Genomic DNA, 15067 nt, shown 5'->3' on the forward strand with positions numbered 1-15067 from the left:
CAAAAAAAGGGGCATCTCTGTCTATAAGTACATGGCTTTTGGCAGGTTGGAGCTGTGATAAATATTAATATGAAACTGATGTCTATTCATAAACTGTCCAGAGAGGTGTGAAATAAGAGCATGTGACAGATGCAACAGGATAAGGTCATCTCTACACTGAAGTACAAAGGGAACGGGCAAAAGAAACTAGCCTGGCTGGAGCCCCATGGATTCATGGCTTCAAAGAGACAGACACTCGTATTTATATACACAAACACACACACACAGTATACAGATATACTTGTATATTAGTTGTTAGCTAAGATATTTTGGCCATTCGGTGTTAGCAAAACAGGATGAAATACAACACTTATAGATTATTAACGTTTATGTTGCCATGGACATGTGTTAAGAAACAGTTGCTTTTACTGCAACTCCAAAGCAAAAATCAACTGGGATGTTAAAGCTTTGTCACTGGTCAGCTGCCTGCTGCATCGGGGAATGAGTCTGATGAAAACAGTACAGCTTCTTCACACAGTAAAGGTGTGGGGCGGAAAAATGACCTGAAAAATGCTAAAAAGTAAAAGTGGAAATTGTTTGTGGATTTACAACTAAGAGCAACATTTCCCTACCAAAACTATTTTAATCAGAATAATTTGAGAGATGCTATCACCTCTTCAATTTCTTATCGTGGCTTTAGGTTCAAAATTGAGTTGATATGTGTCGGCCTGTACGGTAGCTGGATGGTTGAACTCCACTACACAGATGAATGAGTGGTGGCTTTGTTTGATCAGCCCTCTCATCTCCACAGACTTTTACTTGAGAAATGTGGCTAAAAGATGCGGAAGACACTGCCCTTATAATCACAGAGTCTATCTGCTTGTCTTCCTCTGCGTCCCAGAGATGGACACAGCCACACTCTTGTAAACACTGAGCCTGGGCTCGCTACACACTCCTCGATCTCTCAGAAAGCCAGTCCAGCCGAGGGTGTTAAGACACAGAGCTCTGTTTCTACTTATTACGAGTCATGGTCTCCCTCTGGCAAAACAACACGAGGGGAAACAGGGTGGAGACACCCATGGAGGGAGAGGCTGGAGGTCTAAATTAATCCCACATGTTCCCCAAGAGGAGTCTTTCCAGGCGGCTGGTGGGAGGCCGATGGAGTACAGCAAACTCTGAGAGCACCTCGCTGCACGTTCCCGCACTTTTCACCCACACACGGCTGTGCGCCGAATCCACATGTATTCCTTTACCTCAACTATGGCATCGCAAGGCACAATTTAGTTTCTTTGGCAAGCGCCAGAACTGCAGAGAGCCGGTGCTTCAGAGAAACCAAAAGGGTTTAAAATAGACATAGAGAAAGGAGCAGAGTCACGAGTTTCAGTGGGAAACAAAAAGAATCTCAATGTTCCTCCAGTTCTATTGATCTGCAGCCGAAATTACACATTTGGACAAATTTAGGACATTTCTTCCACATTCTTCAAGCCCTATAAAGTTTGTTTAACCCATGCATATTACAAAAGTTCAGCACTTGGCAGAAAGATCATGGACTTTTATAAAGCAGTGACTTCAATTAAAGCTCCTAAGACTCCTCATCTCCTGCTGTTGAACATTAAGACATCAATGTCTTTATTAATTCATGATAAATGGTGCCTAAGAGCAAGCAATATTCTTACCCTGTTTCTCACAAATTGTCTCATGAAAGTGGGTTTCTGCCTGAGATCAGGACGTTGTTGCATCCATTTGGATAACGCCACAAAACATGGAACACACTGGTTTATTTGGAGAAATTATGTAATACATCTATTTCAGTAACAGCAGTTTTACAAACTTGTAATATATAGCTACTGGCATTTACTTGATCACACAGGAAACTGTTAGTCTTTTATGGAGCCAGACAGGCTTATTAGCTATCAAATATGATCATACAAATTACAGAAGAAACAAATCAGGAAAAACTTGCTTCGACCTGACGCTTAATGTAATTTTGGCTTGGCTTGGTTTGTGTTTGTGCGCCATGTAGTGTAGTCCGCCTGCTCAACCATGCACGGTAGATTGCCAGGGAAGAGGATCTGTCAGCATTATCTTAACCTAGTTGTCGAGCAGTGACAGGAAGGCTGGATGGAATAAGATTAGATGACCTGGTCTTTTATTCTCCGGGCCTCTTTCGCTCATCGATACTGACAGAGGCAGATCACTTTGACTGTATGAAAGCTCAGCAAGTCGCCCGCATGAACTCTGGTGGTGGGAAGCTCAGGACACTTTTCCCCTTTTAAGTTTTAAGTTTAGGTATGAGCCACAGGTACAATGGTTAAGCCTGAACAGGGCTGTAAGCAGGAAAGGTAGTGCAGCACACTGGTGGAGTAATTCTTTTAGTGAGATAATAATAACAGACAAATGACATTAACTTCTCTATTTCCCTGTGGTTCCCTTAGAAAGAAGGTCTGCTGGACTATGACCCCCCATGAGGACCAGTACCCCACAGCTTCAGCCAGAGAAGACACAACAGCTGGACATACCGTGCTTCAACAGACAAGCTGATATATGATAGTTCCCTGACGCAGTGGCTGGGACTGACTTGTGTGTGTGTGTATTTTTATTATCTGTTTGGTAATGGTTTGCTCCAAGCCAAAAATGTCCCATTCAGAAGTCCCTTAAGATCTACACTCATCATTATTAGATCAAGACATTTGTCAGAAACTCACATTTGATCCCATTACTGTCAAACAGTCAGCGGCTAAAAATATATGAGTAATGGAGTCCAGATACAGAGCATGGGTTTCCACTGGAGTAGAGACACTCTCTGTTTGCATTACAGAAAAATTCAAATTCTAAAATAGCTTTTTGTAATGAAAATGAATCCAGAAAACATTCATAGTATTCCAGAAAAAAATATTCTGAGCTTGGCCTTTGTGTTTAATTTGTTTGAAAAATCTGACAACATCTAACAGTCCACAATGGAAAAAAAAGAGTTGACAGCTGCTATGGAGGTCTTACTTTACCTACAGTGCTCAGAGCAATATGATGTGACTGTTCACCGCCTTGTTTTGCAGGTTAAGAATTCCCAAATTAATTATAATTCATCATGGGGACATAAATGTCTGAATCAACTTGGTGCAGACATAGCAACTATGACACATGAAAGGAAAATTCAGTCACTAAGATCCATCCTGGAGACCATTAATTCCTGTATATAAATTTTCCTGGCAAGTTTGTACCAGAGTGGAGCACCAGCCTGTCGACATCACAGCAACATCCCACAGCCGTGTCAGTACGGTGGAGATACAAACAGACACACATCTGGTCAAAGAAAAAATGTGGGGACAAATATATAGGAAGGTATTTTACTCTGATTAAACGGTAAATTGTACAATATAAAGGCAATGTTAACTGAGTGAAAACTGACACTAACTAGCACACTAACTGGGATAGTTAGTTCAAATGAATTCTCCTGCACTGACCATTTTCTCATTTAGGGACTTGCTATAATTCTCAAGGACACCTGAATCCCCAGAGCCCCACCCGGGCCCCCTGGATGTCTAGCAGCAGAATATGTTGAGTTTCAGTATCAATGTTCTGCTTTGTAAATGGAAACAACACAGTGCTGATGGATTTAAATAGAAAGCATCTCAGATTGGAGCTGCATGGCATCAAACAAATAGAAAAAAGAAGTACTGATGAGATCACAACTTTAGAGGATGGAAAACAACACAGGAAGGGACGATACTGTATAAATAGTTCACAGTCAATGAGCTCAAGCACTTATTTAACCATAATACTTTAGAAAACGGACATAGGGTTTTGTAACTACCACATGATGGAGCTGGTCTGAACTTTGATGCTGTGAAGCTGCAGGGGCGCTCACTGGTCAATCTGTAATAGCAATAAAGGCTGGAACTATGCCTTGTGGTAAACCATAAACCATAATGAGAATGAAAATTAACCATAAACCACCACAGACACTAAAAATACCCTGTAAAAGCAATTGACTGTAAAGTAAACATACGGCTTCTGTTTTAGCTAGTGAAATAAGGGTCCTTCTTCATCCATTACTGCGTGTCCCCTACAGTAGCTACCCCCCCCCCCCCCCCCCCCCCCCCCGAGAGCTGAAGGGACAACCCTGCACTGTGTCAATATCCAGGCCCTCACTCCACTGTGCTGATGGATGAGGACCTACAGAGGAAATTACATCGTTATCTAATCTGACAGAGATAGGCAGCCACACCAACCTGCTACTGGTTTTATCCATGTAGAAAATAATGATATAATAAAGCAGAGATCAGATGACGTAGATATCTCTACAAACAGACTGTGACATGTGGACTTTATGAATAGGCCAAGGGGATATTTTGGCCCCGGTGAGCTCGTACTGTACGTCTATCTGCTACTTTTAGCCATGTCAAGATTATCAAAGTTTTATCCTCTGTGTGACAGGAGGAAGGGATAGCTCCTTATCCACCTCAGCTGAGGGGCTGAAACCTAATGCTGTGACAGTGTGTGAGGACAGAATAGTAATATCTCAGCGAATGTTTCAAATGGAAAGATGGGTAGTGTGTTGAAGAGGAATAGTGATGAGCTTGCCTTTAGACCTGTAATTTGCTACTCTCGTGGGAATTGTGGAATATTTTTTGTGAAGCTTCCTTGCAGATTAAAGTTGTGCAAGCATGTCAGAAAGCCCCGTTCACTTGCTGTGCATGAGTATCACATCAGTGAGGCTGGGATTCTCCGGTTTCTAGATTTTATTGAGCTATTTGAGCATAATAATAACATGCCAGTTTGTGATTTCCTTCTTCGGAGACACACTCTGCCTTTGCAACTTTTCAAACTTGACATCATACCTTCAATCATACATTTAAATAAACAAACAAAACCCAAATCAGACCATGTGTCACATGGGCAATATTTAAAACATGCAGCCAAGACGGTCTGGCTGCCACACCAACCATAAACAAGACGGGTTAAACCAACAATTCATTTAACTACATTCAAACATAGGAAGCCTCGAAGCCACCATCGTCACAAAGAGGAAGGTGGACCGGCTCTAATGGACACTAATACCCAGCAGTGAGGCATCAATGATTACAAGCTTGTTAACTGGACCCCTGCACAAAAAGATGACAGCGGCGCAGCTACATAATCACACGCAGGACGCAGATTAGGATCAATGAGCAAACACTTTAGAACTTCAATTAATAAGAGACTGAAAACCACGATGTTACACACAAGTGAAGAGGGACAGGTGAACGCTGAGAGAGGGTGAGTTCACAAACACCACAGGACATGGCCACATTAATGTTCAATGTAAAATAAATTACAATCAAGATTTTTTTTTTAAACATGAATCCTGTTCTTTTAAATGATCTAATAAAAAGGCTTTTAAAGGAAACCCAGGCGTAAATCCCTAAAATAAAGAAATATTTGCAGCAAAAAGGTACTTACAATTTACAGAAAATAAAATAAATCATTATATTGTCCTTTGGAGCCACAGGTACAACCTAGTACCTGTTGCCAAATACTGGTGGGGAGCATTACAGCCGCCATATTGTAGGCTACAACCAGTTTCAACCAACACAGTAAGGTTTTGGTTGTGTCTTATTGAAATGCCTGCTGAATGCTCCCTGGATCATTTCCTGCTCTTGTACTGTGTAAATGAGGTAGTCTGTGTAAACACTTCCTCCCAACACAAACATGTTGTAAAACAGAGGTACTGTGTGTACTGAGATATAGAACCTAATATTGTTTAGCATTTGTCTCAACAGTCGATCATGGGTGATTGTCATCCCCCTCTTCCTCATCTTTTGACAAGTCTGCACGCTTTCCACTAACAGATCGGAAATACCTTTTAAAAACTCTCTGCAAGACATTCAGAGTGGTGCACAAATACAAAACAATGGCTGCTTCGGGATCTAAATGAAGTGTGATTCAATGTACAGTGAAAAGGAGGAAACAGATGTGGAAGCTGGAGATTAGAGATTCCTGTCAGGATCCAGGCTGCTCTCCTGAACAACTCTGCTCCCAGTCTGCTGCCACGCTGGCTTCAGATGCCACCACTGACCACCTTTCTCATCATTCAACCGCCACATAGCACAAACTGCTGAACACAGGTTTTCTCTGGGTGATAAGTTGATTGATCCACCCATCTATCCGTGCAGACGCCCCAGTGTGGACTATTAGGCTTGGCAACAAACTTGAACGGCCAGTCTGGCTGTTCTGTCTCCAGAACAGGTTACACATTTGGCATATGGTCAAGGCCAGTGATGAAGCCATTCTGAAGACCGTTTGACTAAAAAGGAAGAATAAAGCTTGTTCAATCTAGCAACAGATCTGGGACAGATTTAGACATAGTGAGATTTCTGAGCTACTGTGTAATAGGATCTCATTATAAGACCCAGATAAGGTTGGAATAATATTATGATGGCTAAACCATGACTAAAAGCTTCATTTATCTTCAGTATTTTTTATGATGAGTTGTGGTCATCCTGTGAAGATATAAATAATTCTGCACTAATGTGTTCTAATTCAATCTCTGTGGGAAAGACAAACTGTCAGGCGTCAGTAAGCCAAACACAGTAACACACCACGGGCAGTGTGTGTGTGTGTGTGTGTGTGTGTGTTTGTGTGTGAGAAAGACAGAAAGAGAGAGAGAGAGCCAATGCTGACCACAAGTCTCATCCTCTGTTACACCAAATGGCCTGTTGGCAATACTGAGACCTTTAACACACTGTGGCCTAGGAATTAACTGCTCTACATGAGTGCATATGAACGGTTGGTATAGTTTTGTTTTGCAAATTTGATAACATGAAAATTTGTCATTTTCCTACTGTTGCACTCGCTGCATGTTATCTTTTAGGCGACTTTAGATAAAGGTGCACCACCGCTAAGTGGCTCGTGCTGTAAATGTGGAGCTTTGCACTCCAGTCACAGATGACAGATGACTGGGTTCAACATAATGGAGGAGTGGATGTGTGTGTGAGGATGAGGAGGATGGCCTAGTTTGGACATACACTGCTCCCCAGGGAGCTCCATTACACAGCTCAATCCTCTGGGCCTTTTACTGGGAAATAAAGGAGCAACAGAGTAAAGTCTTAATCCTCACCCTTGAACCATCTGCCGGCAGATGAACCTTATAAAGTAGAGAGTGACCTGAACCCCAGCAAAAGAAGGATTACTAATAATTTAAAAAGATAAGAGCAGCAAAAATCTTCTGCTATTTGCAAACAACATGGCTAAAAGGCTGATTTCAAATTAAATCAGAATACATGTTTATTCAAAGCCCCAGACTGTGCACAAGGAGTGCTGGGATTGTTAAAGATACGACCTCCTGGCACATCCCACAAACACCATATGTTTCCTTTAGTCTCGGTCGTTGACCTGAGACTGAGAGTGCAAAACCACGAAGGGTGCAGCTGAAACCTTCTCTGTGTCCATGCATTTTTCCAGGAGGTGGGCCGCATATCGCCTGTGCTGCCACTCGCTAATGTTGAACTAGAATGTGAAGATATGAAGCAATTACTAATTGGGATGATGGAGCCCTAAGGTGTTAGTCTAGATCAGAGGTGCCCTTAATGACGATCAGGTCCCCTCAGATCGCCCTGTGGGTGTGAGACTGAACATGGCATTGATTTCATTGATAATCCGTTCACCTGGGGGGGTTAGCAGCAGTAGAGGAGGATGGATGTGGGAACGGTGACTCAGAGATCAGACCAGAGATATCAGCCTCTCTCTGTCAGCGTCCACCATGCAGCAGCAGCTTTAACCTCCTCATCTATCAGATGGAGGGGCACAGGGTGAAAGCTTCCTACGTGGGGGTCCTGTTGGCATGGTTGTGAGGCTCTGAGACTATGTAATCATCCAGACTGCAGCTGGTGTGGACAGCCCATAGTGTCACCAGCTGAAATAAAACCTGTTGTAGAGATAGCAGCTAAGGACCTGTTGGCTGCAGTCAGGAGCAGAAGGTTAACCTCAGCTCAGCACATCTTCTCCAGAGGAAACATCAGATCAGGGTGTAGAGCCGAGGTGGGGCGTGGTGGTAGTAGATGCACTGATTCCTTAGGTGGAGACCCCCCCACTTTGGGACCCCCTATACTCCCCCCTATAACCCCCCCTATACCCATAACGATTCCTGTAGTGGTGTGCCTGTCTGTGACTCCCAACTGAGCGCGCACGAATCAGACACAGTCGCCCGGTCGGACACAGCCGCCTGCTGCACCAACGCAACCATTGTAATTGCACCTACAACCGCCTGCGGCATTTTCTTCAATGGAAAGTGAGTATCTGCGGCCTAAACTGGGGTCTCGTGCACGCCCCGTAGCATTTTTGAACTTGCATCGCTTATTGGAAGTTTGCCCTGCAGGCACCGGGGCTGCTGGTGTGTGTGGGGCTGCACAGGAGGGCAGCAGCATCTGAAGCATCTGAAGCATCTGAAGCTGCTCTGTTTCAGACCCGCTGCGAGGCTCCACTGGGATAGATACACTCCTATAAAAACACTTATTCCACCGAAGTGACTGAATCCACCCATGCAAACTTCGAGCTGCAATCCACTCTTGTCTGTGTAATCTCAACACACACACGGTTTACACACAATCCCCCAGCATGCACAGAATAAGAACAAGAAGCGGCGCAAACTTACGTGAAAACGAAAAATAAAGTGGTCGAACCGACCAGGAGTGTGGCAGCAGTGGACACTGGGATGTATTTGGTGGGTTTAAATCTCTTTCCAGCGCTGTTGGGCATTCTGTAATTTCCACATTCCTCAATTATTTATTCCCGATTGGAGTCGCATGGAGAAAATGATCCAGGGTCCTGTATTTGGTCTTTCTCTGGCAGTGGAAGGTACAACCAGTCCGTCTGTGCTATCGTTGTTGAAGCCGCATAGATCCTAAGATAGAAGAGGCAGGAATACATGGAGCTCTGTGAAAGCCTGGAAATCCCACCCTCACAATCCAGCCCCCTCTCACAGCCCAGCCCACTAGTGATCCAGCCCACTAGTGAGGTCACTGGACCGCTTAAAGGAGGAGGAGCCTCTCTGCACCGTGCAGGCGACAGGCGGCAGGCGACAGGCGAGCTGCTGAGAGAAGTGTAGCTGTAGGATGATGGTTGGTATTTTCATTTTATTGAAGCGCTTTCCCAAAAATGCTCAAAAATTAAAAAACAAACGAACATGATGATAGGCTAATCAGTTTGAAAACATTGCGTCTAAAAGTTTACCTGTGATGTCCTCATGTTGTAATATCAACCCCTCAGCTGCAGTGCAGGTGGCTCCCTGACTGAGGAACCAAACTGCATTTAAATGTGGCAGGTTGATCTATAAGCTTTTAAACAGATGGTCAGTCCAGGCATGATACAGTCTGTGCTCTTCATTTATGTAGGGCCACTGACTGTAAAAAACAAACAAACAAATAAATAGCCTATCAGTTGTTAAAATGACATTATTCCTCTGACTGTGTATATGTCCCAAAGTGATGAGTGGAAACCACCAGTGGTAACATGATTATTGTGTATGAGTAGCCTAGCTATAAGTGTCTGGTTTACAGTTTCAGATGCTCAAACATGTAGGCTACACCATGAGGAGTTGACCGTTTACAAAGCAAAGCCTCCTCAACACAGCTGAATTAATAGTGTGGTTATGGCTTTAGATGTTGGGACTAGAGCGCCCTCGCGTGGCGCTCCGTGGGACGTGTGTGAAAAGCGAAGCCACTTGTCTGGCCCCGGCCGGCCACCGTCCTGCTGTAGGAAGCTGGTAGATTAGCTTCAGCCTGCTGTCTGTCTGTTGTGCCGACTGTAGTTTTAGTTTCTGGCCAAGTCGCCGCGCGGTCGCTGCCACGGGAAGCTCGGTCTCCCCGGAGGTGAAACTAACACCCAGGCGCCTTTTTTAACCTTTATCGAAGCCGAAGCCACAAGTTAGATTAGTGAGGAGAGCAGCGATAGCCCCGGTAACGGTGACGGTGACGGTAACGGTCCTACCCGGTAAGCTGAGCTAATTAGCTAGCTTAGCAGCAGTGTGTTGCTCTGCGGCTGGCGGGATGTCGTACAGGAAAACTTTAAGACTGGTGTGTGGGCTGGCCGGGGGGTCCGCCGTGCTGCTGCTCACCGCCGCGGCCGCAGACTCCCGGGGAGGGGGGGGACACCCCGGGGAGCAGCGCGGCGGGGAACCGGCCGCTCGGTGGCCGGGGCTGGCCGTCCTGCGAGCTGCGCAGCCGGCGTGGACAGCGGCCAAACACACGCCAGCCCCCACGGGACACGCCTGGGACTTCAACTGGGACAAGTATGTTCCTCTAGTTACACACAGTGTCATGATTCCTGCTGTATTGTCTCTGTTTCCACCTTTTCTCTTTTGCACGTCAATCAAAATCTCTGTCAGATATCTGAGTCCAATGACCCAGCTGCTGCTCACCATTAGGTTGGTTTAGATAAGGACAATATAACTTATATTGGACACATTTCGCATTGTTATATTTAATTGGCGTTTTTGCATGGCGAGTGGCCTAACAGGATTTGTTGTAAGTTAGATGTCAGGATACTTTTACTCCTGGAGTGACTCTTGCTGACCAGCCACCTCAGCTATAAATAGTCAAATTGGAAAACGACTAGGGAGACTTCAGACCTGGATGTGTGTTGTAGTTGTTGAACCTTTCATCTGAAATTTAAAAGGAGGTTAAATCGAAAGCAACTGGACTTAGTTATTCAAATAACTAAGTCCAGTTGCTTTCGATTTTAGATTAGAATTAGATTAGATTAGAAAACTTTATTGATCCCCAAGGGGAAACTGCTTTGCCACGCAATAAAAACACAAACATCCACTTAACAAACAATACAAACAACCTCCTTTTAAATACTATGACCTGGAAACATGAGAATATGCACCGGCTTTCATCTGAAGCCACAGTGACATGAACCCAGCTTGTCCATGCCTGAAGTTGACCGTGTCAGACAGGCCAGGCCAGCTCTAACCTGTAGATGTGGTGTCTGACCTGCAGGAGGGACCCGTCTGTCCTGACCAACGGGAAGAAGAAGGAGAGCGCCACCGAGGACCCCAGCACCGAGCAGGACAACGGGAAACCCAAGGCCACACGCAACATCCTGCTCATCAGACACTCCCAGTACAACCTGAGTGGGCTCTGCGACAAGGAGAGGGTCCTCACCCCACTAGGTGGACTGATTTAATGGCTGCTTAAAGGACTAGTGTACAGGATTTAGAGGCATCTATTGACAGAAGAGGATATATTTATCCACAAACAGAAACTAAGAACTGTAAAGTTTTCATTATCTTAGAATAAAGCCTTTATGATGTGGGATTGTGGCCATAGTCCAGGCTAGAGTATGTTAACTGCACCTGACTGGTAAACAAAAGAAGGCACTGTGATTAGTCCTGAATGTGCTAAGTTAGTATTTCTGTGCAGCTACTCTGAAGAGGTCATCTTCCATGCTGCTCTACAGTGTTTATTGCTTTATTTTTACTTGGCTTTATTTACTCATAAAGCTTTTCTATTTTACTTCACTCTAATTTGGCCTTTTGCTATTTTTATTATCTTTTATCACCATCTTTTTATGTGTGTTTCCTGGTGGCTGTGATCCTTTTAGTTACATTTTTACTTGACTAAATTGTAAATGCAGCTTCGACCTCAATGTGTGTCAGAGCTAAAACGCAGGGTGGAATTAATTTCGTACGTTACCCGAGGGTCATTAGTTCTTCTGAACCTTTGGAGAGGTAGGGGTGAGCTGAGGTTCATCTGTCTGCAGTCTACAACCTCACCACTGGATGCCACTAAATCCTACATACTGCTCCATAAACTTGTACGTCGATGTCATTTGGAAGGTATGCCACTCTGCAGGCTGGGGAGTAATTTTAGTCAGACAACTTTAGATATATGTCTGGCGTTGTTGTAGACTGCTCTGTGAGGGTATCCTTCTCTTGCTCGTTTTAACCCAACATTTTGATGATTCATATTAATCTGACACATCAGTAGTTTTTGTTACAATGACAGTTGTCTCCACTTGCAGGTCGTGAGCAGGCGGAGTTGACGGGCCAGAGGTTGGCAGCGCTGGGACTCAAGTACGATGTTCTGATTCACTCCAGCATGGCCAGGGCCACAGAGACCGCAAATATCATCAGCAAACACATTCCAGGTAGTAAAAAGATACGCTGCCTTTCAGCGCTGCTGTCAATCACTCAGGCTTCTTACTCCTCCAAGATGAGGAAATTGTGGAAAGTAAATTATATTTTATTTTTAAGGTCTTAAAATGTCAACTTTCTAGCTTTACTCTTCATACTCACACCCCCCCGACACATTCTGGTGTTGAGATTGACTGTAATTCACTTTACTTTCTGTAGAAAATATTTGTCACTGTTGATCTTTGTTGTGCCTGTCACTATTATGTTTTAGCATCAGCCCCAGTGAGTCATACAGTAGCTGAAGCAGAGATGCCGAAAGTCACAAACGTATATTAACATTTGTTTCCCTTGCTTCAACCGTGGTACGGGTCCAGGAGTGGAGCTGGTGAGCTGTGATCTGCTGAGGGAGGGGGCGCCGATCGAGCCCGTCCCCCCCGTCACCCACTGGAAGCCCGACGCTGTGGTGAGAGAAGCTACAGCCTCTCTGCCTCTAGGGGGGCTGTAGGCCACATCTTCTACATATCCCTGTATAGGCAACCTTGTGCCACCTGTGTGTCTGTGCAGGTGTCCTGTCGACTGCTTTTTTTTTTTTTTTTTTTTTACACTTGCAGCTCCAAAAATGAGCCAATACATCAGGGCAATGTCTGGGGATGGACCACACGAAGAGTTAACTTCCAAAATGCCAACGTTAAAGGAGATGCAGCAGCCATGAAGCTGTAGTTAATACAGGTTATTCATTAGTCTTATTAACATTCATACAGGTAGTTTTGTCATTCTTAAAGGGATAGTTCAACATTTTGGCAAATTGGCCCATTGCCATAATCCCTATAGTTTTAGGAGTAGGTTTGTTACCTTTAATTTTCAGTGCAAGCTGTTTTTAGAATGATGGAGGCTACGCTACAGAGGCTAATGGGATTTCTTGGTTTCCCTCATCAAACTCATCAAATACACAATCCAACAACTCCAAAACGCTCTGGTGGACAAGTTGTGACCTGCACATTCACCACGCTATGAGATAATAACACAACGTTACCAGACAGAGTTGTTTTCTGGGTAAATTCATGCTAAACCGCTGATGCGCGTTCCCGCAAGCAGTCTCTGCTTTTGCCTCGAAAACAACTCCATCTCGTAACGTTGTGTTATTATCTCATAGCGTGGTGAATGTGCAGGTCACAACTTGTCCACCAGAGCGTTGTGGAGTTGTTGGATTGTGTATTTGATGAGTTTGATGAGGGAAACCAAGAAATCCCATGAGCCTCCGTAGCGTAGCTCTGAGCAGCTCACGGCTCTGCTCCGCCGTTCTAAAAACAGCTTGCACCGACAATTAAAGGTAACAAACCTACTGCTATGACTATAGGGATTATGGCAATGGGCCAATTTGCCAAAATGTTGAACTATCCCTTTTTAACAGAATCGAAAGGCATTGAAAATTGTATACCAACATGTTTTTATCCTGGAAAACTTCATGCACATAAGACAATGCTCCTATACAGAACCCATGTGTTAGTCAGTCTTACCTTACCCTAAATGTAGGACATGGGGTTATTCATATGAATGTTAATAGCCAGAGCAGCAGCAGCAGCAGCAGCAGCAGCAGCAGCAGCAGCAGCAGCAGCAGCGGCAGCAGCGATTCAGTGGTGATTCAGATTGATCTGAAATGATGTTTTCTACGTTGTTGGCCATATTTTGGCATGACGCTCTTGGTCCATTCCCTGCACTGCCCAGCGGCATCATGTATTGACTCTATACTGACCGAGGGGTTCAGACTCGAACCCCTTTCATGTGACACGGTGGCTTTCAACCTCTCTACCGTCCTCCAGCAGTACCACGAAGATGGAGCTCGCATTGAGGCAGCCTTCCGCCGCTACATCCACCGGGCTGACCCCAAGCAGAAGGAGGACAGCTATGAGATCATCGTGTGTCATGCCAATGTCATCCGTTATTTTGTCTGCAGGTTTGTGTCGCCGGCGGCCGTGGTGATCGCTGCTCTGCCGAGGCCAGAGTGCGGCCTCTTGCTTTGCTAAACCTTTGTGTTTAAACTTTGCTGTAGTTTTGTCTCACGAGGTTTTTAATTTGAATCCGTGCTTCAGTTGTGTCACTGCAAAGGAAATTTTCCTGTTTAATATAAATATCACAGCTGCTGCACGCGGCCTTGTGCTTTTCTTGGCGACTGTTTGTCCTGTGCTTCTGGTTAAAGGCAGATGTAGTGCATTCTTCTAAATATAAATATCTTCCATACGACTACTTATCTGACAACAGCACACACAAGTAATAAAATAAACGCCTTTAATATACAGTAGCTCATGTACGTGGACGTCCATTGTCAGCTGCTCAGACTTGTCTCGTGTCCTCTCAGGGCGCTGCAGTTCCCTCCAGAGGGCTGGCTACGCATGGGTCTGAACAACGGCAGCATCACGTGGCTCACCATCCGGCCCAGCGGCCGCGTGGCCCTGAGGACTCTGGGAGACGCAGGGTTCATGCCTCCAGACAAACTAACACGGACCTAAGTAAAGACCGCTACTTCACCGGACTCAAGTCGGCTGCAGGGTCAAAGCTCAGTTTCTCCTTAAGTGTCTTGAAAATTACTTTTTGATGTTTATTATTTTGTAAGTGGACTACCATCAGATAATGAGACTCAGTGGTGGTGGTGATGTTGTGATTACTTCTGTGCCATACAACGCCCACTGAAGTGATTAACAGCTGCATAGCAACTCCTGCTGAATGTAACTGAGGATTTTTACACAAGTGACTGACTTTTAAACCAAAAAAAAAAAAAAGTTGTATTTGTATAGCTGTTGTAAATGCAAATCATGCTGTTAGCTTTACATGTCTTTACAGTATCTGACGTGAGGAATATGTGTGATACAGTGCAGCTGTAGTAAATAAACTACCACTATAATTGCAGCAGATTCTGTCACATTTCCTTTCTCACTGAAATGAAAGCACGTAGACACGTTGGCAGTAAAGTAGGAGTGA

At 44.6% G+C, this 15067-nt stretch overlaps 2 protein-coding genes across 5 annotated transcripts in view; one reads left to right on the forward strand and one right to left on the reverse strand.

Moving 5' to 3' along the window:
* zdhhc8b (zDHHC palmitoyltransferase 8b) overlaps positions 1-8927 on the reverse strand; it is a 67645-nt gene extending 58718 nt beyond the window's left edge. The window contains exon 1 of the mRNA XM_085787846.1: positions 8609-8927. Within this exon, the coding sequence (XP_085643972.1) occupies positions 8609-8712 (104 nt within the window). The 5' untranslated portion in view covers positions 8713-8927. The remainder of the gene's footprint in view (positions 1-8608) is intronic.
* A 779-nt stretch (positions 8928-9706) lies between these two features.
* On the forward strand, positions 9707-14995 carry pgam5 (PGAM family member 5, serine/threonine protein phosphatase, mitochondrial). Of its 4 annotated transcripts, none has more exons than XM_085787860.1 (6): positions 9707-10243; positions 10956-11128; positions 11980-12105; positions 12466-12554; positions 13912-14045; positions 14448-14995. In XM_085787860.1, the coding sequence occupies exons 1-6, from the start codon at positions 10002-10004 to the stop codon at positions 14596-14598; spliced, it is 915 nt and encodes a 304-aa protein (XP_085643986.1). In that variant the 5' UTR covers positions 9707-10001; the 3' UTR covers positions 14599-14995. The 4 variants fall into 4 exon arrangements, with proteins under 4 accessions (XP_085643986.1, XP_085643987.1, XP_085643984.1 ...); XM_085787861.1 differs by having other exon boundaries at positions 13915-14045; XM_085787858.1 differs by having other exon boundaries at positions 9952-10243; positions 11980-12104; positions 12459-12554.
* The last annotated feature ends 72 nt before the right edge of the window (positions 14996-15067 follow it).

This window comes from Trachurus japonicus, chromosome 9, assembly GCF_045865225.1.
Source record: "Trachurus japonicus isolate A0001 chromosome 9, Traja_1.0".
NCBI lineage: Eukaryota > Metazoa > Chordata > Actinopteri > Carangiformes > Carangidae > Trachurus > Trachurus japonicus.